At 45.0% G+C, this 24,910-nt stretch overlaps 2 long non-coding RNA genes and 2 gene segments (V, D, J or C); all 4 read right to left on the bottom strand.

Moving 5' to 3' along the window:
• The window catches only part of LOC137486668 (T-cell receptor alpha chain constant-like), a 172,853-nt gene that overhangs the window by 58,678 nt on the left and 89,265 nt on the right, over positions 1–24,910 (bottom strand).
• LOC137486670 (uncharacterized) lies at positions 206–24,694 on the bottom strand. Of its 2 annotated transcripts, none has more exons than XR_011005774.1 (5): positions 24,302–24,694; positions 5,246–5,437; positions 2,264–2,443; positions 1,339–1,455; positions 206–718 (listed from the first exon to the last, which is right to left on the bottom strand). It is a non-coding gene; the product is annotated as an uncharacterized lncRNA (long non-coding RNA). The 2 variants fall into 2 exon arrangements; XR_011005773.1 differs by lacking the exon at positions 24,302–24,694 and adding an exon at positions 5,649–6,162.
• LOC137486672 (uncharacterized) lies at positions 10,007–11,443 on the bottom strand. Its single transcript, XR_011005776.1, has 2 exons — positions 11,273–11,443; positions 10,007–10,682 (listed from the first exon to the last, which is right to left on the bottom strand). It is a non-coding gene; the product is annotated as an uncharacterized lncRNA (long non-coding RNA).
• Positions 19,061–24,123, bottom strand: LOC137486664 (T cell receptor delta constant-like). The segment is given in 5 exon segments: positions 19,061–19,561; positions 19,645–19,761; positions 20,109–20,180; positions 20,804–21,079; positions 24,015–24,123. Coding segments are annotated over 4 exon segments (558 nt in total).

Raw genomic sequence — 24,910 nt, 5'->3', positions numbered from 1 at the left:
CAGAGAGACCCTTCCCTGCGCAAAGTTTTCGGCAATTTCCATCCCAGTTTCAGAAGAAAAAGCACAGAAAACCCACATCAATGTGGCCTAGCACAGCTTTATTCTTGTCACTTCTACAGGAGCCTAAAATGCACGAGGAATTCATTTGGCAGAAGAAATACAGGCTTAATAAATAAATTGGTATTATCTAGTTGAATGAGATCACTTCAGATCTTATACAGTCTTCTTATCTGCAATACATACTTATTAAATCTATATAAACCCAAAGCTACACATGGCAACTGCTGGGCTTGAATTCCCTCAGCAGTGCTACTCCCGTTCCACAGGCAGCAACACAACACGCCTGGGAAAGGTGCTTTTAAAAGGCCATCTCTCTAGAGTGAGCATTGGAGTCTTCAAAGCTATTGAAGCAGGTTGGACCCTTGTGTGCAAATGCCAGAAGAGTGGGGAGATCTACTTAGCAGGAGCATGAGGATAAATCCACTCTCCTCAGTTGTCAGAGGAGTAGGAAACAGCAAAAGCACTTAAAAGTCTTCAGTGTAAATCAGCTGGCCAGGCAGGAGTGAACAGTGTTCAATGTCTTTAGGGGAAGGTGCTGCCTTGAGTGCTGGGTGGTCTCTGTCAGCAGCTCTGCGCCTGCTTGTTCAACCCCCTTGTGCTGCTGGTTCACGTTCTTTCCTGCTCTTCTTCGGGCTCCTCTTGCCTTCATTCCCCATGTCTGGAAGAGCAAAGAGAGGTTTAAAGTACATTTAATGAAATTGGGCCTGTGAACCAGTGCTTGATAGCTGTCAGATGAGGACAGATACATCACAAAAGTTAGGCTGGTCTATCTTTTGTTTCTCTTCAGATACTTTAATTTTAAAATCCTCCCCTTCCTCTCTTTACACTCACATATTTTTATTTTGGGATCGTTGCCTTTGAATCCTGATTTGTCTGGATTTTTCTCCAGGCTTTGTGTTCTTCCACTTGATATAGTCAATGAGATATTTCTTAGGCTGTTCAGGTAATGCCAGAGTTTCTATGGCAAACAAAATTTTGGAACCAGCCTCCAAGTACTGAGATTTGAATACAGAAAAATGCTCTTTCATTAGTCCTTTAGGAGGCAGCATGGGCTTGTCTTAATTGCTTTATCTGGGGGGGGAAATTGGTTTTCTTTTGTGTAGTTTGGTCATTGTTGTTGTCTTTTCCCCCAGAATATCTGCATGAGCTATTAAATGGAATCAGGAGCAGATGGATAGGTATGATACCTTGTGGGACTAGGGACATACATAGGGAAGGGCAGTCACTCCTGGCATGTTCTTCCAGGCTTTCTAGACACCAAGCTCTGAGCTCCCTTACCTCAGAAAAGAAACAACTTGATACTCATGAGGGTATTGAAGGCGATGCTCTTTGCTAGCAGAACTCTCAAACCCAGCACAGCCATGGACAGCATGTTCACTCTCTGCCCTTCAGGGTCTGCTCAGTGACCAGAAAAGAGGAGAGAGAGAGAGAGATCATGGTCTGGGTTTTGATGTTGTGATCTTGGCAGAAAGTGGGAAAACCACAGGAGACAGTTTCAGGGAAAGGAAGAGCAGCAAAGGAACAGCCGATAGAGAACATGGAACAACAGGGGAGCTCAGGGTCTGTCTCTGTTGCTTTTTGCTTCCTGGGGCTTGTGTGTAACCACAGGAGCAGCCTTGGAACAGCAGCTTGTGTCTGCTGAATGTGTTGTGCTCTGAGTCCTCTGCCCTGGTGAAAATACATTTCCATGCCTTTATCCCCCAAACAGCAATGGAACTTCACATCCTGTTTGGGTAACTCACCTTGTGCTGAGGGGTCTGTGCTGTTGAAAATACACTTACTAGCCCCTTGAAAACCTTGAATGATCTTCAGGACTACAAAAACAATCCCACCATATATAAAATGTGATTTAGTGAAAAAACCTCAAAACTTGCCACACTTGGAAGTTTTTGTTGGTGTTGGATAGGCTGTTCCAGGTTGTGCTGCAGCAGGTTTGCTGCTACAGGGTCAAATATGTACTCATAAGGAAATTCCCATTTTAATAAAATAAATTGTGTCTTCCCTCTTTCTCTGTAAGTTATTAAACAGTTGAAACCATTCCTTTAAGATGCTTTGAAATATCTTTCAGCTCTCCCTGCTGAAAGACCAAATATCTTTCTCATTTCTGCTGGCTGGTCAGGGCAATGCTGACTAGCAGGAGAACACCAAGCCCCAGAATATATTGTCCCGAGAAATATCTTGTACCTGTCCCACCAAACTGTACCTGGCAGTATTGTTACCATGCTGCTGTCAAACTTGTCTGTGCAGATCACCTCTGTTGCTGAACCAGATGTGTTCTGTTCCACAGAGCTGATGTTCTTTGTACGGAAATTCGTTGGCAAAGGTGTTGTATTCCCAGGAATGCCACCATCTTGTGATCTAGTTGATTTCTCCACAATGACCTCTAGGAGAGAAGGACTGTATGTAAAAACAGACTTTTGACAGACCATGGTTTGTGCATGATTGATTTTACTGCAGGCCTGACTGAGCGCTGAGTGACTGAAAACTCACATGTACTCCAGCTGTGACTAATTTCTATCATTCTCATTTACTGTCTTTTATGTCATTGTTCCTTGCTGTTAGAGGTATAAGTCAGGAAAGAAGATTGCTTAAACTCAAATCCATCTGTTTTACAGGAAAACTATTGGTGTCAAAAGAATTTGTTTGCCAACAAATCATTGTGGTACCATGATTCGTTTTTTAAATACCATTGACTCTAGGTCAGGTCATACGTGGAGAATCAAGGGTGATCTCAAAAACCAATGGCAGGACTTTGCTCAGATTAGCAATTTGAATTAGAGTAAAACAGGGGAACTGAAAGGAATCCTCCAGCAGCCTTCCTTGCCAGAAGGGGCTCAGCTTATGAAAGGCTGTCAGACACATCCACAAAGACTGACGTGTCTGCTTTGACTGGAGCATCCTGAGGGGTCTCTTGGGTAAAGAGAGGTGCATTAGCTTTTCATTTTGCAAGGTGCCTGCCTTGCAGGTGGGTCAAGAGGTCCCTGAGCTCTAACATTTAGTTCATCCCAGGGTACTGATGGAAGTTTGATCAAGGAGCTCTGATTTTACACCCTTTCCCCATCAGCCCTATGCCACTGCTGAGGAACTAAGAGGAAAGCCAAATTGTGCTCTGCCACAACTTCATGAGTCGGCTCTCCTGATCAAGCAGGCAGAACTACACACTTGTCCACCCCTAAAGCAACCAGACATCCACCGGAAATCCAACGTTTCCTTCCCAGGTGTTGTACCATGCTTGGCCAGAGCCTGTCAGTCCTGTGCATTCTGTGTTCTCTGGGAAGACCTTGAAGGGCTTTTCATGTGGTCTCCTCCCCAGGCTTTCCAAACAGCCAGAATACAAACAGGCTGCTTCTCTGCAATAACTCCCTGGGCAGGATCTTCAGCAAGCAATAAGGTACACAGTGCAGTTGTGGTTCAGGGAGCAGAAGATTTGTTTTATCAGACCCCAGAAGCCTCCCCCGAGTCCTACTAGTTTGCATTACCTGACAGTGCACCCATGAATTCCTATTACTGCTTGCTTCTGGAAGGGATTAGTGTTGGCATCCTAATTTATTTGGAGAAAAATTTGTTCTTTTCCTTTGCTTTCACCTTATGAAGTCCGAGGATGAGCCCTATATTCCTGAAAGCAATGGGCCTTAGCATTCTCAATGGATGTTTAATCTGGAATAATCCAGCCTGAACCAAAAGGAAAATATTCCTTGTCCTTAACTGAGGCCTCAACAGAATATGCCTGGAGAATGCCACAGTGAATCTAATGGTTGTTATTTTATGTTATTTTGATTTAGGGGTATTCTTGAAAGTACTCAAAAACACAAAAATATAACAATTATATAGTATATAATATATATACTATATAACTTGTATAATATAGAATTAGAGTAAAATAGAATAATGTATATCTTCATGTATTCCAGTCAAAATGCATATTAGTATCTCCCAAAGGAATTCAAAACCAAAAGGGGGTGGTTGCTTACATCCTGGAAACTTTGCCTTCAACTTATTTTTTCACCAGTCTTGAAAGGGACTTTTATTCATAAGTCCCAAGATCTTTTACGGTCAAACATAATCCCAGAGTCTCTGTGCAGCTCTGAAATTATCCAATCTTTGGCTAGAAAAAGAAAATCATTGAACAGCATGGAAAGAAGAGGTATTTCTTCACAATGGTAAATTGGCATTCCTTTGTCACTTTAGAGTTGGAAGTGCACTGAGATTGTTCCCAAATACAAATTTATTCCCATGCTACATAGCCTATGGACATAGAGAGATATTAGGCAGCACCCAAGGCAGTCCCACACCCTTTTGGAAGGAGATCAGGAGGTTTTAGGGATGCAAAATAACCGGGGATGTTCTTGCAGCACTTTGAAGACGTGCAGACATTGGAAAGCACAGCAACAATTCCTGAGGGATGCACCTAGATCTTTAGGATAACACAGATCAACATCAAAAACCCCTCTGCCACCTCAAGTATCACATTCCCATAGAAAAACTTGAGATGACATGCACCTATTTTGTACATCATGGAATTCCAAATAAATATAGGAATAACTAAGGCTTCTAATAATCCCTACTCCCCACATTGCTCTTTTCAGAGCCCACTCAACCTGGCAGGCAATTGTCTGTCATTCCAGGTGCTCTTGGATATGAGGCACTTGTGAGAATTTAAGCCCAAGGCTAGTTAACCTCCTTCCTGCTCTGTCCCCAGGGCAGCGGAATTCCTTACCTGGGGACACTGTCATTGTGGTGCCAGTGTCAAACCAGAACTTCTCAAACCAGGCAGTGACAGATCTGTCTCAAACCTCCTCAGCACTGTCAGCTTTTCATGGAGCTCTGCATTCCTGCCCCAGGTCAGGCAGTGCAAATCCACTGAAGAATTGGACACTGGACAGTGAATTTGGGCCAGAGTGCTGCCCAAAGTGGGAATCAGTCATCACATGCTAAGCAGTGCCCTGCTGGTGTTTGGGGATCATGGAATAATGGTGCTATGCAGAATCAGCCCAGTTATTCCTGGGAAAGCTTCCTGAGCAGCTCCATGCTGAGGGTTTGTCTTGAAAGCCTGGCTGGAGAGCGAGTGCATTCAAGGGATTATCGCAGCTGAAAATCCTTTCAGTGAACCCAAACCTTTAAATTCCTTTCTCCACCCTCACATTAATTTTAAATGTATTTTTAGAAATAACGAAATGCCACTTACTTGGTACAACTGTGAGAGTCGTCCCGGGTCCAGTTGCCGTCGTCACACTGCCAAGACTTATTCAAATAACTCACTCTTTCTTCATGTTGTTCAAACTTGTTGTAAATCAAGAGATGGATCACTAGATAGTTGGCCTAATTCTCCATAAACGCAAGTCCACGAGAGGATGCAGAAGTACATTTACTTTGTAAACTAGATAGGGAAATAAATTACTTGATTAGTTCAATGATTTCAGTTAGCTTGATTGAGAATAGAATTTTCAACTTCTCCCTTTCTTCCACCTTTTAGAACTTTCATGAGCTCTTTTATGTATCCAGGGCAAAAGGACATATAGGAAGAATGTTGTACTTCTCTTCTTAATCACTAGAGTCACCCATCTCCTTTCTTTCCCAAAAGATCTCACCTTTTTTCCTTCTTTGCGTTTTTATACTGGTCCCTATGCTGTTTATATCATTGTGGTACCCCCAGCCCCCCATACACAGTGAGGTATTTCATAGCAAAAACTGTCTCTGTTCCACTACACAGAATTCTGGATTATGCAGGCAGTCACATGACTTCTGCAGTGGTTTGAGATCCAACGTACCACATGAAGAAACACCATATAGCTTTCATGAAAGGATCTAAAATAGTATCTGAAATCTTGAGTTGTAAATGATAACTTGGGGATTACATGGCCCCTCTGAAAAGTCTGAGGGAGTTAAGCTGGACAGAAAGCAGGAAAATTATCAGTATTTTTTTTTGTTGTTTTTTCAAAGCATTTCTGAAAATTCTTCTGACTTGCTGAAAGCTCTCCCCCTTTCCCCCTTTGTTTCAGTGCTCAGAAGCAGGAGGAATGTGCCCTCTGGTCTCTTAGAATGGGTGCCTGGGGGTCATTTAGTACCTTAGAAAGTCTTTATGGTGTTTTTGGTAAGAGGTGAAAGTAGGTAAATTATGTACTTTGTTGTGTAGGGGCACTGAAACCTTGGGAGTGAAGATCAAATAGTCCACACCTTGGGCATGAGGATCAAGAGGGTCTTGTTCTTCATGCATCTGCTCCTGGCCATTGTTGGATCTGAAATTAAAAGGATCTTTGCTCTTACCAAAATCTTCCTCTGTGCTCTGAGACAAAGAGAAGAACACAATGATGATTTTAAATTGAAATATCGAGGTATAGAAGGTTCCTGCCCACTTGTTCAACTGGAACTGGTTATCAAACATCTAAAATGACCTGTTTGTGAGAGCAAAGATCCTAGGTTGAATGGTGAGTAAATTGGTCTTGGAAAAATAGGAGAGGTTTCCTGATGTTTGAGTAATTCTGGGAATCAAATTTATGTATGTGCACAGTTTTCTGAGGAAAAAGAGATGAGGTAAAGCCACCGTGTTTCCTCCTTCAAGAGAAGGGAGGGAAACAGTTTGTGTGTGGTGGTTCAGTTGTTTTCAATCACTGTGGTATGTAGTTCACACTGTGCTAGACAGTTCTACAAAAACATTTGAGGGTTTTTCAGTGGCAGGTGATGTCTCCTCTTTGATGTCTTTGTAGTGCCGCCTTTTGTTTTCCTGTCCCTCCACACTCCTCTACTTCTAAACATCTAACACTCTTCCAAAGGATTCTCTAAAATAAAACTATCTTTATCATCCCTGCTTTTTTTGTCAGATTGAGTAGTTAGTATTGAATGTCATTAAATTATTGCCCCGATTTGTATCTGGGGAGAAGTCACTTCAGCATAATAATTTTCTATCTATTTTCAGTCTGTATTCCTGAAGCCCTTCTGGACCTTCCAGCATGTCTGTCCCTAAAGTCTATTTGCATGCCAAAGAAACAGATCTGTCCATATTTAGAAATTGTTCAGAAGATATTTTGGTTCAGCTGAATGGGGCTTTCATTGACTTTCTTTGCATTAATGACCTAATGATGCTTATTTACTCAGCTATTTATTTTTAGTATTTCTTACTCGAGTTCCATTTTTATAAGGGTCATATGAGATTTGTCCCAATTAGATCAGCATTTTTTCCCCTTAATTTTTTTTAATCATGTGAACTAATTATTTGACCACTGAGTTGGCCATTGTTTGGAGTTTTGATTTATTTGTATGTGCTTTTCAGTGAGTTTCTAAGGTGGGGAACGTCTGATTATAGTGGCCTGAAGTTGACATTTAATTTGATTTTTATCTTAATTTAATCATTTTTAATAATGATAGCCTGGAATTGTGGAACATTTTCTTAATCCTCAGATGCAGTTCTAAGCCACAAAAAGTAAATAGCATGATTTCATCCTGTTTGTATTGTTGTTCCCCAGGATAGAGGTGTGCTTCTCATTTTTAATTAGTGATTCTAACAGCAATGCTGCTACTTCCCATTGGTAACAGGGATATGTTCATCTTCAGTTCCCTTGAGTCTGTACATTTTTTTTTGTCTTCCTTGATGCTTGAGTCCTGCAGGAAAGATGGGGAGTGTGCTGATGTGATGTTTCCAGTTGGTTCAACCCTTGGCATAAAAAAGAGAACAGGCCCTAAACCTCTCCTGCACCAGACCTCGGCACACACAGGTGCCTCTCACATCCCCTGCCCTGCCTGACAAATCTTCCCAGAGCAGTGAGACCTCACTCTATGCCTCACTGACATATCCCAGGCCGTTAAACAGCCCCTTTCCATTTGAGTGGCCACAGAGAGACACCTGTGCTCAGAGCCACCCACAAGCCACACATGCTGGCATTTCTTTGCTTTAAAAGCTCAGTTCTGCCTTTCTTTTTGCTATCAATGTCCTGGAGCAATGTCTTGGTTTGAAAGACAGCAAACTGCCATGGAAGGTGAGAACCTCCCTTGGAATGGAAAAATATTCCCCCCTTCCCTCTAAATTATTATAACTTTGAAATTATGGGTGTTATGAATGGGGTCCCATATGTCCAATTTCATAAATCACAAGATTGAAATTTAGCAACAATTTTTAATTGGGGTATAGAATAATAATACAATCAAATATAATGAAGTGGCTGCAAAGAGTAATTTGGCAATGGTTTGGATATAGCATAAGCAAAACTGATCAGGATATGGGGAAACCTTCTCACTCTGCCACCCGTACAAAGGGCAAAAGAATCCAAGCACAACTTTTATACTGTATGCTAATACATATTCATCAATAATTCCCATAAATCTCCTCCCATTTTGGATTCTTGAAATGTATGTCACTCTGCTGCACAGCGCATGTTCCCATTGTTGCTATGGGGTCTTCTTGTCTCTTCGGGGGTTTTCTTGGAGGAAGGCTGAAGGTCTTCCTCGCTGTCCTCTGAATGACCTGGCAGGTTGCACATGCAGATTGAGCTTGATGGATTATGTTCCAATTGATCCTTATTATTTCATAGATAAGACCACTATTTTAGGTTCCCTATCTGGAATAGTCCCAATTTTATTCATATTCAAGGTCAATCCTGTTCTGAGAGTTGTCTTTTAACTTCAGTTGATGCCAGTTTTGGTTTGGGAGTCAGTTCCTGACTTCCTCCATTCCCAAGGACAAATCCAACTCCTGCATCCTGCTTTCCACATGTATTCTTGAAGAAACACATCAGCTTCATAACACTAATCACACATACTTTTCCAATTATTTTCCCAAATTACTGATATAAGTACAACTTTTTCAGCACGAATCACATCCATTTATCACATGGGTCTTTCAAACAAAGATATAGGAAAAGGAACAGTCCTTTACTAATAAATATATGTATAACAAGGGAAACAACAACAACAGCAGCAGCAGCAAACAGAACCAGACACCCAGTCCCAGGCTCTCTTGTCCGCAGGCACTTTCCCCTTTGGTGCAGTTCCGGGCACAGCCAGCAGGGGCGCTGCTGGCTCACAGCTGGTCAGGGAGGGTGCACTGATTCCCCCGGGGCTGCAGGGGGCGCTGTGGCGCGGCTCGGCCGCCTCTCCCTCACACGGTAATGGCGGCTCAGGCGATGGAGGAGAGGGGAGGTGGCTCCCTTTGCAAAACTCACGGGGAGCAGCTGGTCTCAGTGCCACTATGGGAGGTGAAATGTGCTGCAGCAGGAACCTTGGAGTGGCGAGCTGGAACAACAGAGGTAAGCACACCTGGGTGGCAAATAAAGTGTAGCAAAATCTCTGAAGTTGTGGCAGGAGCCACAGGATTTGGATGGACACAGGGTGTAGAGTTAAAGTGTAACAAGTAGGCCTAAGCAGCTGCAAAAAACAGGGCTGGGCAGCGACAGCCGGCCTCCCACAAAGCAGTGGGGGATGCTCCCTCAGGGGTCCTGGGCTTCCAGGAGTGTTATTCCAAAATTGTCAGTGTGGATCCTTCCTGGGCGCTGGCAGTCACCAGCAGCAGGGAACACACTGCAATAAAGGGGAAGACCTGCTGAGGGGTCTCCCTGAGGCTGACGGTGTTTTCCTGACTGAGTCAGTCGAGCTGGCCTCCAATCCAGCAGGATGGCTCAGTGCAGGGCCCCCCTAATTGGATACTCACAGAGTGGTTGGGCACAAGGGTCTTGTCTTTTCTGGGGCACTGACAGACAAATTAAACACTAGGGGTCAAGTAAATCTCCCCACACTAAGGGTTGAGGAAGCCTCCTGCTTTCACGTGACAGAGACAAAGTTGGGAATCGTGGAAAAGCCTGGGGAGAACTGCCATCTGTAGCAGTTGGCATCTGTAGCTCCTGTATGGGATGCCTCGGGCACTGTGCTCAGGAACAAACCCATGGATGCATTTGCACAGGTCTCCTTATGTCTTCCATGAAAACCTACACTTCTAAAGAAAGAAATGAATGCACAATGCTCAGAAGAAGAACACCTGTGTTTATTTACATGGAGCCAGAGCTGGGAGTGCAGGGAAGGAGTTTTTCATCATGTCCTGGGAAAGTCCATCTTAGCATTGCAGTTCCTGGTGCAGTGCTGCTCTTTCCTCAGATACAATTAATTGATTATTGTTATGTGTTACTGCAATGTTACTGTGAGGCTCCCTAAACATCATGAAGTATCCAAATGCAGTTGAGTTCCACCTTTCCATGCTAAAACTGCAGCTCTTTCAGTGCCCATTGTATTTCTTTGTCATGGTTTAACCACAGATGGTAACTAAGCACCACATGGCTGCTTCCTCCTTTGCCCCCTCATTGAAGTGGGGAGAGAATTGGAAGGGTAAAAATGAGAAAATTCATGGGTTTAACAAATAACTCAAGACGTTAATAAATTAAGCAAACACTGCATATGTGAGCAAAGCAAAGCAAGGAATTCATCGACTACTTCCACAGCCGAGTTCAACCTATTCCAGAAAAGCAGAGCTCCATCATGCTTAATGGTTAGATGGAAATACAAATGCTATCACTCAATATCGCCCCCTTTCCTTCTTCTTCCACATCTTTATATGCTGAGCATAATGCACTATGGCCTGGAATCCCCCTTTGGTCAGCTGGGGTCACCTGAACCGGTTGTGTTCCCTCCCAAATTTTGTGTACCTGCGGGGAGCGGTGGTGTCCAGGACGGTTGAAGATAGAGATCTCTGAAGTCGGGTTGATATATGCTGTTTATTAGAAAGGGCGTGGGTGCAAGGGCCCTGCTTGGAGTTGCCAGGCGCAACTCGTGGCAGGCCCAGGGGGAGAGGGAGAGAGAGGGAGCAAGGGTTCCAGGTAAGGGTCCCAGGGGAAGGTCCAAGAGAGAGGGGGGGAGAACAGGAGCCAAGAGAGCGTCCGGTCCCTCGGGCACACCTTATCAGGGGGCTTCAAGGTGGGCTGGAACAGGACTTGGGCCAATGGGGTCCCAGATACCTGATACTTCAGGGGAGGGTCACAGGTGTGGGATGAACCAGACACTGGGGGTGAGACAGAGCATTCCATTTGACCTTTGGACCTATCTGCAGGTAAAGGGCATTGTTTAATCAGAAAGGGGGATTGCTTTCAGCCTGGCTATACTATTGTTTTCTAGTTATTCAGTAGTCAAGGTTTGCTATTTCAAATCTAGTTCTCATCTCAATGTCTGTATTTTCAAAATCTTTTGCCAGGCAATCATATTTATAAGGTTTTCCTATTTCATCTTCCCCAACATGTACCCTCAGTTACTCACTGGTGGGTGGAATGGGGAGCAGAAGAGGCCTTGACTCCATGTAAGCACTGCTCAGCAGTAACTCAAACATGCCTGAATTACACACACTCTTTCCAGCATGGATTCAAAACATAGTCCCATTCTAGCTAATATGAAGTATATTAACTGTACTCCTCGCCTTTCTCCTGTACCTTTTCCAGTCTCTGTCCCTGCCCCTGCCTGTCTCTCTCCCCTTCAGGGCTGAGCTCCCTGCCCTGCCATATCCAAGGCTCCATGGGAGCCCCAGAGGAGCTGAGCAGAGCTGCCCTTCCAGTGTCTTGTCTTTGCTCCAGGGTATTCTGAGCTGGGAAAAGCTGGTGTAGTCTGGGTCTTCAGAACAACAAACACTGAGGTAAAATCTCATCTCAGGCAGGACTCATACTTCTAAGCATCAGTATTGCAATTAGCAAGGAGGAGGATTTAGGAAGAAGGGTTGGGAGGTACTGCAGATACTCCCCAGATGCCCAAGGTTGAAAACCAAGGTTTGTCCCTCTCAGCTGGTGGGGAATAGGTGGTGGAGCAAATATTGACTATGCAGACAGTGCAGGACCCCACCCAGGAGCAAGAGGACACAGCCTGAAAAAATCTGTGACTCCAGGGAGAGCTCACATTGGAACAGGATCCTGACAGGAGCTGTGGTCCCATGGAGTGAGCAGCCCATGCCAGAAGAGGTTTCTGGCAGGACCTGTATCCCACAGAGGAGCCACAGTGCCACAGTGTGTTCCTGAAGGGCTGCACCCCATGGAAAAGACCAACTGTGCTGGAGGAATTCATGAGGAACTGCAGTCAGAGAGAAGAACTGCACTGGAGAAGTTCCTGGAGAAAGGTCATCCATGGGTTGGACTCCACACTGAAGCAGGGGAAGAGAATGAGAAGAAGATATGGCAAAGAAAACATGTTTTGAAGAGGTTGTAAGCCACATTCCCCATTCCTGTACAGTGATCAGGTGGAGGAGATGTTTCATGATTTGTTCAAATTTCCCACTAATCTATATTGATTTGATTGGCAATGACATAAATTCCTCTCCCCAAGTCAATGAGTTTGCACATGATGGCACTGCTGGGAAATCTCCATGTCCTAATCTGGACCAAAAATATTAATTATTTTCTGTCCTGTCCAGTAGGGGAGGGGCACTGAGACAGCAGCTTGCTGAGCCCCTGGAGGAAAACCAAAGTCAACTCACCACACCTCAACTCCTTCTTCCTGGTCAGGAGCTCTGTAGCAGCCAGCCTGTAGAGCAATGTCATCCCTGCTGATCTGGTTTTCCTAAACAGCCTGGCTGCATCCACCACAGCACTCTGGAAGCTACAGCAACACATCTCCATCATCCCATGGCTCTGCAGCTAAGGCACAGAGGAGAAATGAGGCTGTGCTGGACAGGAGCCCAGGCAATGTGCACTAAACCTGCACTTCCCCAAACAGCCTCTGCAGTTCCCAGGACGGATCCTCCTGCACCATAAATGGTACCAGCCCTGACAGCACCCCTCCCTGCAGTGCCATTTAGTGACACCAAGCCAGAGGGATGTTTCCTGCACCTGCCATTGTCTGACAAGAGCCCCAGGGAGCAGCTGCTAGAAGGAAATGCTGGGAGATCTGTCTTGCCCATCTGTTGGTTTTTGGTTCACTCTGCTGCAGAGCGGCTCCAGGGTGGTTCTTGCTCTACAGTAATATGTTGCTGAATCCCCTTGCTTTGCTGCCAGGAGCTGCAGTGGGAATCTGTTCATGAATTTCTCGTCTTTTATCTTAAAGCGGTCTTGGAAACCTTCTCCATAGGTACCATCCTCCTTGTAAATCCATTGTTGAGAGCCAGCTGGGCCCTGACGGTACCATGACACAGTGTAGTACCTCATAGAATCCCCCTTCATGATGCACTGCAAGGTGACTGGATTTCCCTCTTGCACAGAAACTTTCCTGGGCTGCTGCTCCAAGGTGGCTGCACCAGCAAGAGAGACTGCTGTAGAGAGCAAGAACAAGCCACAGTCACTCCAAGATTCAGCAAAGGTCAGGGCAATGCTGGTGGGGCTTTGGACTGGCACTGGAGCAGTGGGAGGACAAAATCCTGCTCTTTGAAGCCAGCTGACAAAGATGGACAGAGCTGATGGCAGCTAGCAAGGCTCACAAGGAAGGAGACACCACATTTCCCTCCCTCCTTTTCCCTGTCACACAGGAAGCTTTTCCTGATTTCCCTCAAAGTAGCTGGAAGGATTTACACCCAGGGGGTACAAATTCCTTTGTCTTTGCCAAGACAGCATGGTGAGGAACCCACTCCCCTGTTCCTGAAACTGCTCAAGAGGAGCGCAGCAAAGACAAAGGCCTGTCCCAGGCAGTGGGGCTTGTGCCCTGTGCTGCCATGCTCCAGCTGGTGTGTGCCAGAGGGGCCGCAGTGCCCAGGGGCAGTGTCCAGTGCCAGGGCAAAGCGCTGGGCTCTGAAAACTGAGTGCAGCAGGGAGGTGCCCTGCGTGTGCCCAGGCTGCAGAGGAGGCAGCTGGGATGGAGGGACCGAGCTCAGAGCCGCAAGAGGAGCAGGGCTGCTCTCCCCGTGCTGCACAGGCATGGCTGGGCAGCTGGAGCCGGGGCACAGGTCCGGCTGCAGGCGCTCAGCACAGCTCCCAGAGCCCTGCAGAGCCCAGGGCCACGCTCAGCTCCTGGGGCCATCAGCCCTTGCCTTCACTTACCTACAATGGGCAAGAAGCTCACGTACAGGGCACTCCACATGGCCAGGCCTGCTCTGTGTGGACTCTCTCCACCTTCTCTCTGCCTGCACAGCAGCTCTGCCCACACCTGCCCTGCCTGGGCCTCTGACACTGCTCCCAGGCCCAGTCCCTGCTGGTCCCTCCCTCTGTCTATGACACCAGTGAGGGGTAGAGGTGGGGCAGGAGGAGCAGAACTTGAAGCTCTTGGTGGCCTCCTGGGAGTATCTCACACTGGGTGGACCCCATCTTTCTGTTAAGCCCTCTCCATACTCACACTCTGTGTGATCCTGTGGAAGAGCCTCAGGCTTGCTTTGGAGTGGGTCAGTGGGAACACTAAATTGGGGAATACCATTCCTAAACCCCAACAGCCTTATTTGGCATCCAGTGTGGGCATGAAGGCTTGAGATAAGAGCAGATCTGCCCAGAGTGGGCTGGAGACAAATCTGATCTCAGCATTAGTTGTTCCAGGTGTGGAGGCCCTGGTGCCAAGGCTGCTTGGGCTGTTCCTGTGGCTGTGGTACCCAACCCTGTGTGTGCTCCTATCTGTGCTCCCCATGCTGATATTGTGCGGGGCTGTGGGCACTGACAAGCGGATTGGGAGGGGACAGAAACTCTTGGCCTCTGGATCTGAACCCTGTCAAGTGTTAGAGAAAGATATTGTCCCAAGGATGATCTAGCAGTGCTCCCAAGGAGGTGGCACCTCATGGGCAGAGACTCTATTTGTCATCAAAATAAAACTGTGCGTGCACAATGCCTGTTAGAGGTGCCCATGTAATGAAGGCTGGGGTGCCTCTACTCTGTTTCCCTGCAGGTTATGTTTCAATACAGGTCACCAAAGAGAAAGTGCCCTGATGGTGGGAGGCTTTGGCATAGCCAGGAATCAACTAAGGCCCTCCCTACAGAAATCCAGGAATTGACATCTATTTTCAAAGCTGTGCTTTGGGAAGACAGACATTCCCAGGAGCTCTGCACTGCATAATCTTGAATAGTTTTATAGGGGAAGATCAGGTTCACAATACTTCACTTCTGACCATATCTGTTGACTGAAATATAAGGGAAAGAGAGAAAGAGGACTTGCCTTACAGTCAGGTAATTAACCATCCTCCTAACGAGTTTCTGTGATGGATATACCCATTTCAGCTCTTCCTTGAATATCTGAGTTGTTCCACACATATTTAAATGGATGAATTGCTTATGGGAGGTTTTCAGAAATGCAATAATGATGATGTCTTGAATGCACCCTCACGTAGTTCTCCTTCCTGCACCCAATCAAGGCACACATCGCTCACTGCATCCTGAAAAAGATCTGGATATAAACAAGTCTGTAGATGAATTAGCCTACACATTGTAGTGCTCACTTGGATGAGCCACTTGGGCTTCCTCTTGTCGTTTTCTACATATGACTTTTCATTACCAGTGTTCCCCCCTCCTTCAGTATTTCCTGACATTTGGAAAAGAGAAATGCTTATCACAGAATTCAGCAAAACCACATTTTCTCACCTGTGAATCTGAGGCAAAATCTGACAGAAAGCACCATTCTGATCACAAGTCTGGAATGGGGACTTACTGAGATATTTAGCCTGATCTCTACAGCATGCCAGCAGGAAGCCCAAGTGTAAGACTCCTGAAGTATTTCAGATTGAGACTCCTAAGGAGTTTTGAAAGCAGTGCTGCAAGTGCTTCCTGTATTTTACTCCATTTCTTCTGTTACAAATAACTTCCAACTCAAACCCTGCTTTACTTTGAAATTTCAAACGAAGCTTCTCTGAATCTCACCTTAGTTTTTCAGCTCTTTCAGCTTCCTGATCCTGGGCTTTCCAATGCCTCTGTATCACTTTGCAAGAGTTTCCAACTGCATCTGCTGGCAAGGGCAGAATGCAAAAGAAGAGCAAAGAAGTTTAATTTGTGGCATGTGCAGGCACAACACTTCTTGTAGGGTTTGGGTGGTTTCTTTCGTTGGCTGTTTTTTGCTTTTTATCTTCTGTTTGAGCTATTTGCTGGATTTCATGAATTTGAAAGTGTTGTGAGAACAATAAACACTTTGGCCAGAAGGTAGCAGGAGAGATCAGGGTAAGAAGTTCAGTTTACATCAACAAATCTAACTTTACCAGGAACTTTTTAGTATTTTGGGACACAAAAGAGACAGGTTAGATTATACCCAGCAGACGCAGTAATGTGATTATTGCATTGTGCTTTTTATGCTGTAAAAGACAGCAGAAGGGTTCAGTGGCACAGAAAGCTATTTGCTATGGCCCATTGTCATGGAGTTCTTCATAATGCTTTCCCATGTAGCCTCTTGGAGAGAGGTTTATTCTTTCAGGATGCTTTTAATGTTCTCTGCCACAGGAGAGAGCTCTCACCATTTTGACTTGCTCAGCAGGACCGATGTCAGATACCACACTCTTGTGTGTGAGACTCACCAAAGAGAAGGAAAAATAAATGTGCTAGAGGTAAAAATTTTCCTCAAATTGCTTTAAAAGTTTTATTGAAGTTCATGTTGTGGGTGGTCATGTCACAGAAACTTTAAGAAGAAAAAAACTCTCCAACAGCATTTTTTAATGTTAGAGATCAAGGAATTACTATATTCTGGGCAAGATGAACAGCAGAAATCATTTCATCCACACATTGCATGGGTCATGCAGAAAATATCCTTCCATCATACAAGGTTTTCAGTAGAGTTTTCTTGTTCTTATACATTCAAAATCCAGAGAAATTCATTGGTTGAATGTTCTTTGGGCACAACTTCCACAATTTGTAGTATTTGGTCTCCCATTGATCCCTTCAGCTTCCATATTATTTTAATTATCATTCTTTGTTCTCCTATTGGTCTTGCCCCAGACCAGGTGTCTCTGACCATGCCAGGGCTGATGTTTGGAGTTGATGTTCATTAATGCTCATTATCTTTTGTGTATCTTCTGTGCTGCTCCCAGTCTGCTGAGATGCGAATCTCCTCAGGCCTGGAGTGCTGGAACAGTCCTTTGAAAAGAAACTTCAGTTCCTTTCCCCCTGGGAAAAAGTGAACAAAAGCCCTGACTAAAGGTATATAAAGAAATCTTAAACTTCTTCTCATTTCCCACATCATGAGAAAGGTATCACAGAAATGCAGAAGGATTGAGGTTGGAGGGGACCTCTGGAGGTGACTGGGTCTCCCCTGCTCTAGCAGGACTGTCTGGAGCTGTTTGCCAAGGACCATGTCCAGGTGGCTTTTGGATATCTCCAGGGACAGGGGCTCAACCCATGGAGATTTTCAAAGGCTGTCTGAGCACAATCAAATAGGGACACAAATTAATCTGTAGGAGAACAGGATAGTACTGTCAAAATGTATTGTAGCAAAGGGTTCTGTTTATAATCATCCTCCATTCTTTTGCTATCCTGCGATCCCTTCCAGGACAATGTTGTATTTTCAGATGTCAGGATAATTCCACATATAAATGAGTTTCTTTTAACTATAGAGGCTATTTTAATGTGGAGCACAGTTTCTCTACAAAACTCTCCTCAGCTGATACCAGGTGGCAGAGCTGCAGATTCTGTCCCCTTATGTGGAATTAACCACACTGGGACAATCCTACTATTGGACTGGAAACACTTCTATTCTCCTGTTGTGTTGAGCTGCATGTTCTATATTGTCAATGCAAAAGTGAAAAGCCAGGGCTTAGTGGGGACAATCTGGGACCCTGTCATGAAATGAGGGCTTTAGGGCAATGAAACACTCACTGCCAGAGGTGTCAGCAAAAGCAGGTTTAACCCAGATTGGCCAAAGTGTGGCACTGGCCAACAGCTCACTGTAGAGCTTTCCTACATGGATGAATCAGGGAGAGGAACATAAAATTGGAATTAATTTAATTAAAAGATTGATGTCCACACAGGGGGCAAGAAAGGGGTAGAACTATAAAAGGCAGTCCCTCCCATTGAGTCATGAGGTGCAGAAAGGGCTCTGCTGCTTTGTAAACTCCTTGTAGAGGAGATGTGGATGGATCCAATCCTAGTCCCAGACTTCATCATGACTTTATGACTGAGGAATTATAAAAGCACTTAATCATTGACCTTTACCTCCTGTCCATCTGATTCCTCAGATGTGTTTGAGGGAGCATTCTCAAAATATAAATCTGCCTGAAGGACTGGGAAAAGGTGTGGATTGCTTGAGGAAAAGGTTCTGGATGTCATTGGAAGATCAGCATAACAATGGTGATGAACAGCTCCCCCTGATTGATGTTATGGTGTTAGAATGCAGGAAATGAGCGATTCACTGGATTTGGATTTGCCATGCGAATTTCACAGAGCCTCTGCAAGGGCTGAGGCTCTTCTCTGGCTGTCTGCAGGGCCTGAGGGTGTGAGCTGAGCAGGCACAATGCAGCAGCCCTTGCTGTGTCCTGTGCAGAGGCTCTCTTGAAGGCAGCAGAAACTCAGGCAGGGGGAGCAAAGCCTTCTTTCCCCTTCAGGATGTGGTTAACTTGTGTTGTCAAAAGCAGAGGAGGGTTAATGCTGCCTGGTGTGACTGAGTCAGAAATGGTGACCACAGCATCCTGCCTGTAGCTTGGGAGAGGGGATGACTTGGGGAAGGTGTGAGCTGGGCTCTGTTAGGTAAGGACCAAGTTGCTATGGAAACTATCACTCCATCAAACCACCCCAAATAATTTTCTGGTGGCCCCTTCCTCCTCTCCCTGAGTGTAAAACAACAGCAGGGTTTCTTCTCTGCTGGTATGAGCATTTTCCTCCCTCATGCCTTCAGCAAGGACTCTCCTCAGTGAAGCTCCTGAATGTGCCAGAGAGACCCTTCCCTGCACAAAGTCTGTAAAAGAGAAATTCAGCCCACAGGAAATCTGCAGTATCAAAGCTGTGTTTCAGATCCCAGTGGGCTTTAGGACAGTTGGATTTCAGCAATTTCCACCCCAGCTTCAGAAGACAAAGCAGAGAAAACCGAGACCATTGTGGCTTAGAAAACTTTATTCTTGTCACGACTACAGGAACCTAAAATTCACGTGCAATTCATTTGGCAGAAGAACTAAAGGCTTAATAAAAAAATTTAAATTATCTGTCTGGATTAAATCACTTTAGATTCTGCACATGTTGTCTTATCTCCAACACAGAGTTGTTTACGCTATCTAAAACCTGAAGCTACACATGGCAACTACTGGGCTTGAATTCCCTCAGCAGTGCTACTCCCGTTCCACAGGCAGTAACACAACACGCCTGGGAAAGGTGCTTTTAAAAGGCCATCTCTCTAGAGTGAGCATTGGAATCTTCAAAGCTATTGAAGCAGGTTGGACCCTTGTGTGCAAATGCCAGAAGAGTGGGGAGATCTACTTAGCAGGAGCATGAGGATAAATCCACTCTCCTCAGTTGTCAGAGGAGAGGAAACAGCAAAAGCACTTGAAAGTCATCAGTGTAAATCAGCTGGCCAGGCAGGAGTGAACAGTGTTCAATGTCTTCAGGGGAAGGTGCTGCCTTGAGTGCTGGGTGGTCTCTGTCAGCAGCTCTGCGCCTGCTTGTTCAACCCCCTTGAGCTGCTGGTTCCCATTCTTTTCTGCTCTTCTTCGGGCTCCTCTTGCCTTCATTCCCCATGTCTGGAAGAGCAAAGAGAGGTTTAAAGTACATTTAATGAAATTGGGCCTGTGAACCAGTGCTTGATAGCTGTGAGTTCTCTTACCTCAGAAAAGAAACAACTTGATAATCATGAGGGCATTGAAGGTGATGCTTTTTACCAGCAGGACTCTCAAACCCAGCACAGCCATGGACAGCATGTTCACTCTCTGCCCTTCAGGGTCTGCTCAGTGACCAGAAAAGAGGAGAGAGAGAGAGAGATCATGGTTTGGGTTTTGATGTTGTGATCTTGGCAGAAAGTGGGAAAACCACAGGAGACAGTTTCAGGGAAAGGAAGAGCAGCAAAGGAACAGCCGATAGAGAACATGGAACAACAGGGGAGCTCAGGGTCTGTCTCTGTTGCTTTTTGCTTCCTGGGGCTTGTGTGTAACCGCAGGAGCAGCCTTGGAACAGCAGCTTGTGTCTGCTGAATGTGTTGTGCTCTGAGTCCTCTGCCCTGGCGAAAATACATTTCCATGCCTTTATCCCCCAAACAGCAGTGGAACTTCACATCCTGTTTGGGTAACTCACCTTGTGCTGAGGGGTCTGTGCTGTTGCAAACCCTGTCACTGGCCCCTGTTACTGGTTCTTCAGCCTCCTCTTCTGTAGCATGATAAAGAAAAGGCATTTTAACCTATATCCACCATATATACAGGATTAAAAGAAATCTTCAGGTGACATTTCTTCTAGGAATTGAGGAAAGTTGGGGCTCAGATGATCAGTCATTAACTGCAACATTAACTTGAGGAGACAATTTCTCCGTGCAGTTGCAGGAAACAGAAGAATTCCTGCATTGGTTTTACTATATGAAAGACCTTGAGGACTACAAAGATAATGGCACAAAATAGAAAACCTATTCAATGAAATAACCTCACAACACACCCCACCTTTAGCTTTTTGTAGGTTTTAGAAAGGCTGTTCCAGCTTGTGCTGCAGCAGGTTTGCTGCTACAGGGTCAAATATTTAGTCATAAGGAAATTCACATTTTGAACAAATAGATTGTGTCTTCCCTCTTTTCCCCCCAAAAGAGTATCTCAAAGTAATTCAATAGTTGCAACCATTTCTTTCAGATGCTTTGAAACATCTTTCAGCTCTCCCTGCTGCAGTACCCAATGTCTGTCTCATTTCTGCTGGCTGCCCAGGGCAGTGCTGTCAAGAAGGAGAGCACAAAGCCCCACAGACCACTGTCTCCAGAAATAAGTGACAGCTGTGCCACCAAGCTGTACCTGGCTGTGTTGTTATCGTGCTGTTGTGGGATTTGGCTGTGCAGGTCACCTCTGTGTCTTTTGTCACATTGACCACTTTAATTGCATTGTACAACCCCTCTGATGTCCAAATGGATGTGTTCTGTTCATATACGACCTCCTGAGAGGGCATCTCCAAGCTGATGTCCTTGGTAAGGAAGTTCCTTGCCAGACACGCTGCTTTCCCTGTGCTGCCATCTTCTTTCAGTTGCTTTGATTTCATCACAATGACTTGAGGGACAGAAGTTTCTGGAATGTCTGCAAAGACAAGCAAGGTTTGGACAGGCTTGATTTAACTGCAGACTTGACCGAGTGCTGAGTGACTGAAAACTCACATGTACTCCAGCTGTGACTAATTTCTATCATTCTCATTTACTGTCTTTTATGTAAAGACACATATATGTGTTTATACCTCCTTGCTGTTAGAGGTATAAGTCAGGAAAGAAGATTGCTTAAACTCACAACCATCTGTCTTACAAGAAAACTCTTGATGTCAAAAGAATTTGGTAGCCAACAAATCATTGTGGTACTATGATTTCTTTTTAAAGGAAATACCTTTGCCTCTAGGTCAGGTCATATATGGAGAATCAAGGGTGATCTCAAAATCCAGTGTCAGGGCTTCACTCATATTAGCAATTTGAATTAGAGTAAAACCATGGAACTGAAAGTTTTCCTCCAGTAGTCTTCCTTGCCAGAAGGGGCTCAGCTTATGAAAGGCTGTCAGACACATCCACAAAGACTGACGTGTCTGCTTTGACTGGAGCATCCTGAGGGGTCTCTTGGGTAAAGAGAGGTGCATTAGCTTTTCATTTTGCAAGGTGCCTGCCTTGCAGGTGGGTCAAGAGGTCTCTGAGCTCTAACATTTTGTTCATCCCAGGGTACTGATGGAAGTTTGATCAAGGAGCTCTGATTTTACACCCTTTCCCCATCAGCCCTATGCCACTGCTGAGGCACTAAGAGGAAAGCCAAATTGTGCTCTGCCACAACTTCATGAGTCGGCTCTCCTGATCAAGCAGGCAGAACTACACACTTGTCCACCCCTACAGCAACCAGACACCCACCGGAAATCCAACGTTTCCTTCCCAGGTGTTGTACCATGCTTGGCCAGAGCCTGTCAGTCCTGTGCATTCTGTGTTCTCTGGGAAGACCTTGAAGGGCTTTTCATGTGGTCTCCTCTCCAGGCTTTCCAAACAGCCAGAATACAAACAGGCTGCTTCTCTGCAATAACTCCCTGGGCAGGATCTTCAGCAAGCAATAAGGTACACAGTGCAGTTGTGGTTCAGGGAGCAGAAGATTTGTTTTATCAGACCCCAGAAGCCTCACCCGAGTCCTACTAGTTTGCATTACCTGACAGTGCACCCATGAATTCCTATTACTGTTTGCTTCTGGAAGGGATTAGTGTTGGCATCCTAATTTATTTGGAGAAAAATTTGTTCTTTTCCTTTGCTTTCACCTTATGAAGTCCGAGGATGAGCCCTATATTCCTGAAAGCAATGGGCCTTAGCATTCTCAATGGATGTTTAATCTGGAATAATCCAACCCCAACCAAAAAGAAAACATTCCCTGTGCTTAACTGAGGCCTCGAAAGAATATGCTTGGAGAATGCCACAGTGGCAGTAATGGTTGTTATTTTATGTCATGTTGATTTGGGGAATTGGCAAAAGATTGCATAGTAAAGTATTTATGCTGTAAACACCTTAAAATGCAGATTAGTATCTCCCAAAGGAATTCAAAACCAAAAGGGGGTGGTTGCTTACATCCTGGAAACTTTGCCTTCAGCTTATTAAGTATTTCAGCAGACTTGAGAGGGACTTTTATTCATAAGTCCCAAGATCTTTTACGGTCAAACATAATCCCAGAGTCTCTGTGCAGCTCTGAAATTATCCAATCTTTGGCTAGAAAAAGAAAATCATTGAACAGCATGGAAAGAAGAGGTCTTTCTTCACAACAAAACCAAAAGGGGGTGGTTGCTTACATCCTGGATACTTTGCATTCAGCTTATTAAGTATTTCAGGAGACTTGAGAGGGACTTTTATTCATAAGTCCCAAGATCTTTTACGGTCAAACATAATCCCAGAGTCTCTGTGCAGCTCTGAAATTATCCAATCTTTGGCTAGAAAAAGAAAATCATTGAACAGCATGGAAAGAAGAGGTCTTTCTTCACAATGGTAAATTGGCATTCCTTTGTCACTTTGGAGTTGGAAGTGCACTGAGATTGTTCCCAAATATGCATTTATTCCCATGCGGCATAGCCTACAGACATAGAGAGATATTAGGCAGCACCCAAGGCAGTCCCAAGCCCTTCTGGAAGGAGATCAGGAGGTTTTAGGGATGCAAAATAACCGGGGATGTTCTTGCAGCACTTTGAAGCTATGCAGACATTGGAAAGCACAGCAACAATTCCTGAGGGATGCACCTAGATCTTTAGGATAACACAGATCAACATCAAAAACCACTCTGCCAACCCCATCTTTCTCATTTCCATGGGAAGGCGTGAGGTGACATGCACCTATTTTGTACATCATGGAATTCCAAATAAATATAGGAATATCTATGGCTTCCTATAATCCCTACTCCTCACATTGCTCTTTTCAGAGCCCACTCAACCTGGCAGACAATTGTCTGTCATTCCAGGTGCTCTTGGATATGAGGCACTTGTGAGAATTTAAGCCCAAGGCTAGTTAACCTCCTTCCTGCTCTGTCCCCAGGACAGTGGAATTCCTTACCTGGGGACACTGTCATTGTGGTGCCAGTGTCAAACCAGAACTTCTCAAACCAGGCAGTGACAGATCTGTCTCAAACCTCCTCAGCACTGTGAGCTCTTCACGGAGCTCTGCATTCCTGCCCCAGGTCAGGCAGTGCAAATCTACTGAAGAATTGGACACTGGACAGTAAATTTGGCCAGAGTGCTGCCCAAGGTGGGAATCAGTCATCACATGCTAAGCAGTGCCCTGCTGGTGTTTGGGGATCATGGAATCATGGTGCTATGCAGAATCAGCCCAGTTGTTCCTGGGAAAGCTTCCTGAGCAGCTCCATGCTGAGGGTTTGTCTTGAAAGTCTGGCTGGAGAGCGAGTGCATTCAAGGGATTATTGCAGCTGAAAATCCTTTCAGTGAACCCAAACCCTTAAATTTTTTTCTTCACCTCCACCTTAATTTTAAATGAATTTTTAGAAAGAAAGAAATGCCACTTACTTGGTACAACTGTGAGAGTCGTCCCTGGTCCAAATATAAGCTTCTCTCTCCCCACATTGCTAAGCCTTATTCCAATAACTCACTCTTTCCTCATGGTGTCCAAACATGTTGTAAAAACTGGCGATGAAAAGACTTTAGTCCTAATTATCCATGGTTGTAAGTTCCCGAGAGGATCCAGAGGTAGATTTACTTCCAAAAATGGCAAGGAACAAAAAGTTAATTGAATTGTTCCGTGATTTCAAATGGCTTGATTGAGTGTAGAATTTTCAACTTCTCCCTTTCTTCACCTTTTCGAACCTTCATGAGCTCTTTTATGTGTCCAGGACAAAAGGACATATAAGAAGAATGTTGTACTTCTCTTCTTAATCACTTCAGTCACCCATCTCCTTTCTTTCCCAAAATATCTCACCTTCTTTCCCTCTTTTTTTTTTGTACATGTCCCTATGCTGTTTATATCATTGTGGTATCCCAGCCCCTGTACACAGTGATATATTTCCTAGCAAAAACTGTCTCTGTTCCACTACACAGAATTTTGGTTTATGCAGGCAGTCACATGACTCCTTCAGTGGTTTGAGACCCATCGTACCACATGAAGAAACACCATATGGCTTTCAAGGAAGGATCTAAAATAATATCAGAGAGGTTGAGCTGTAAATGAGAACTGGTGGGGAATTACATGGCTCCACTGAATGGTCTGAGGGAGTTAAGCTGGATAGAATGCAGGAAAATAATCAGTACTTGTGGGGCTATTTTGGAGCATTTCTTACAATGCCGTCTAATTTCCCTGCTACTCTTCTTGTGGGTACTAGTGGTCCTGTGACGGGAGTCCTGGGATGTAGCTGGCTGGCTCTGGAGATGTTGGGAGGAATGGATTAAAAGCAGAAGACACAGAAGTA

This window comes from Anomalospiza imberbis, chromosome 22 (assembly GCF_031753505.1).
Source record: "Anomalospiza imberbis isolate Cuckoo-Finch-1a 21T00152 chromosome 22, ASM3175350v1, whole genome shotgun sequence".
Classification (NCBI taxonomy): domain Eukaryota; kingdom Metazoa; phylum Chordata; class Aves; order Passeriformes; family Viduidae; genus Anomalospiza; species Anomalospiza imberbis.
The sequence above is the reverse complement of the archived record's forward strand: the minus strand, read 5'-3'. Positions and strand labels throughout refer to the sequence as shown.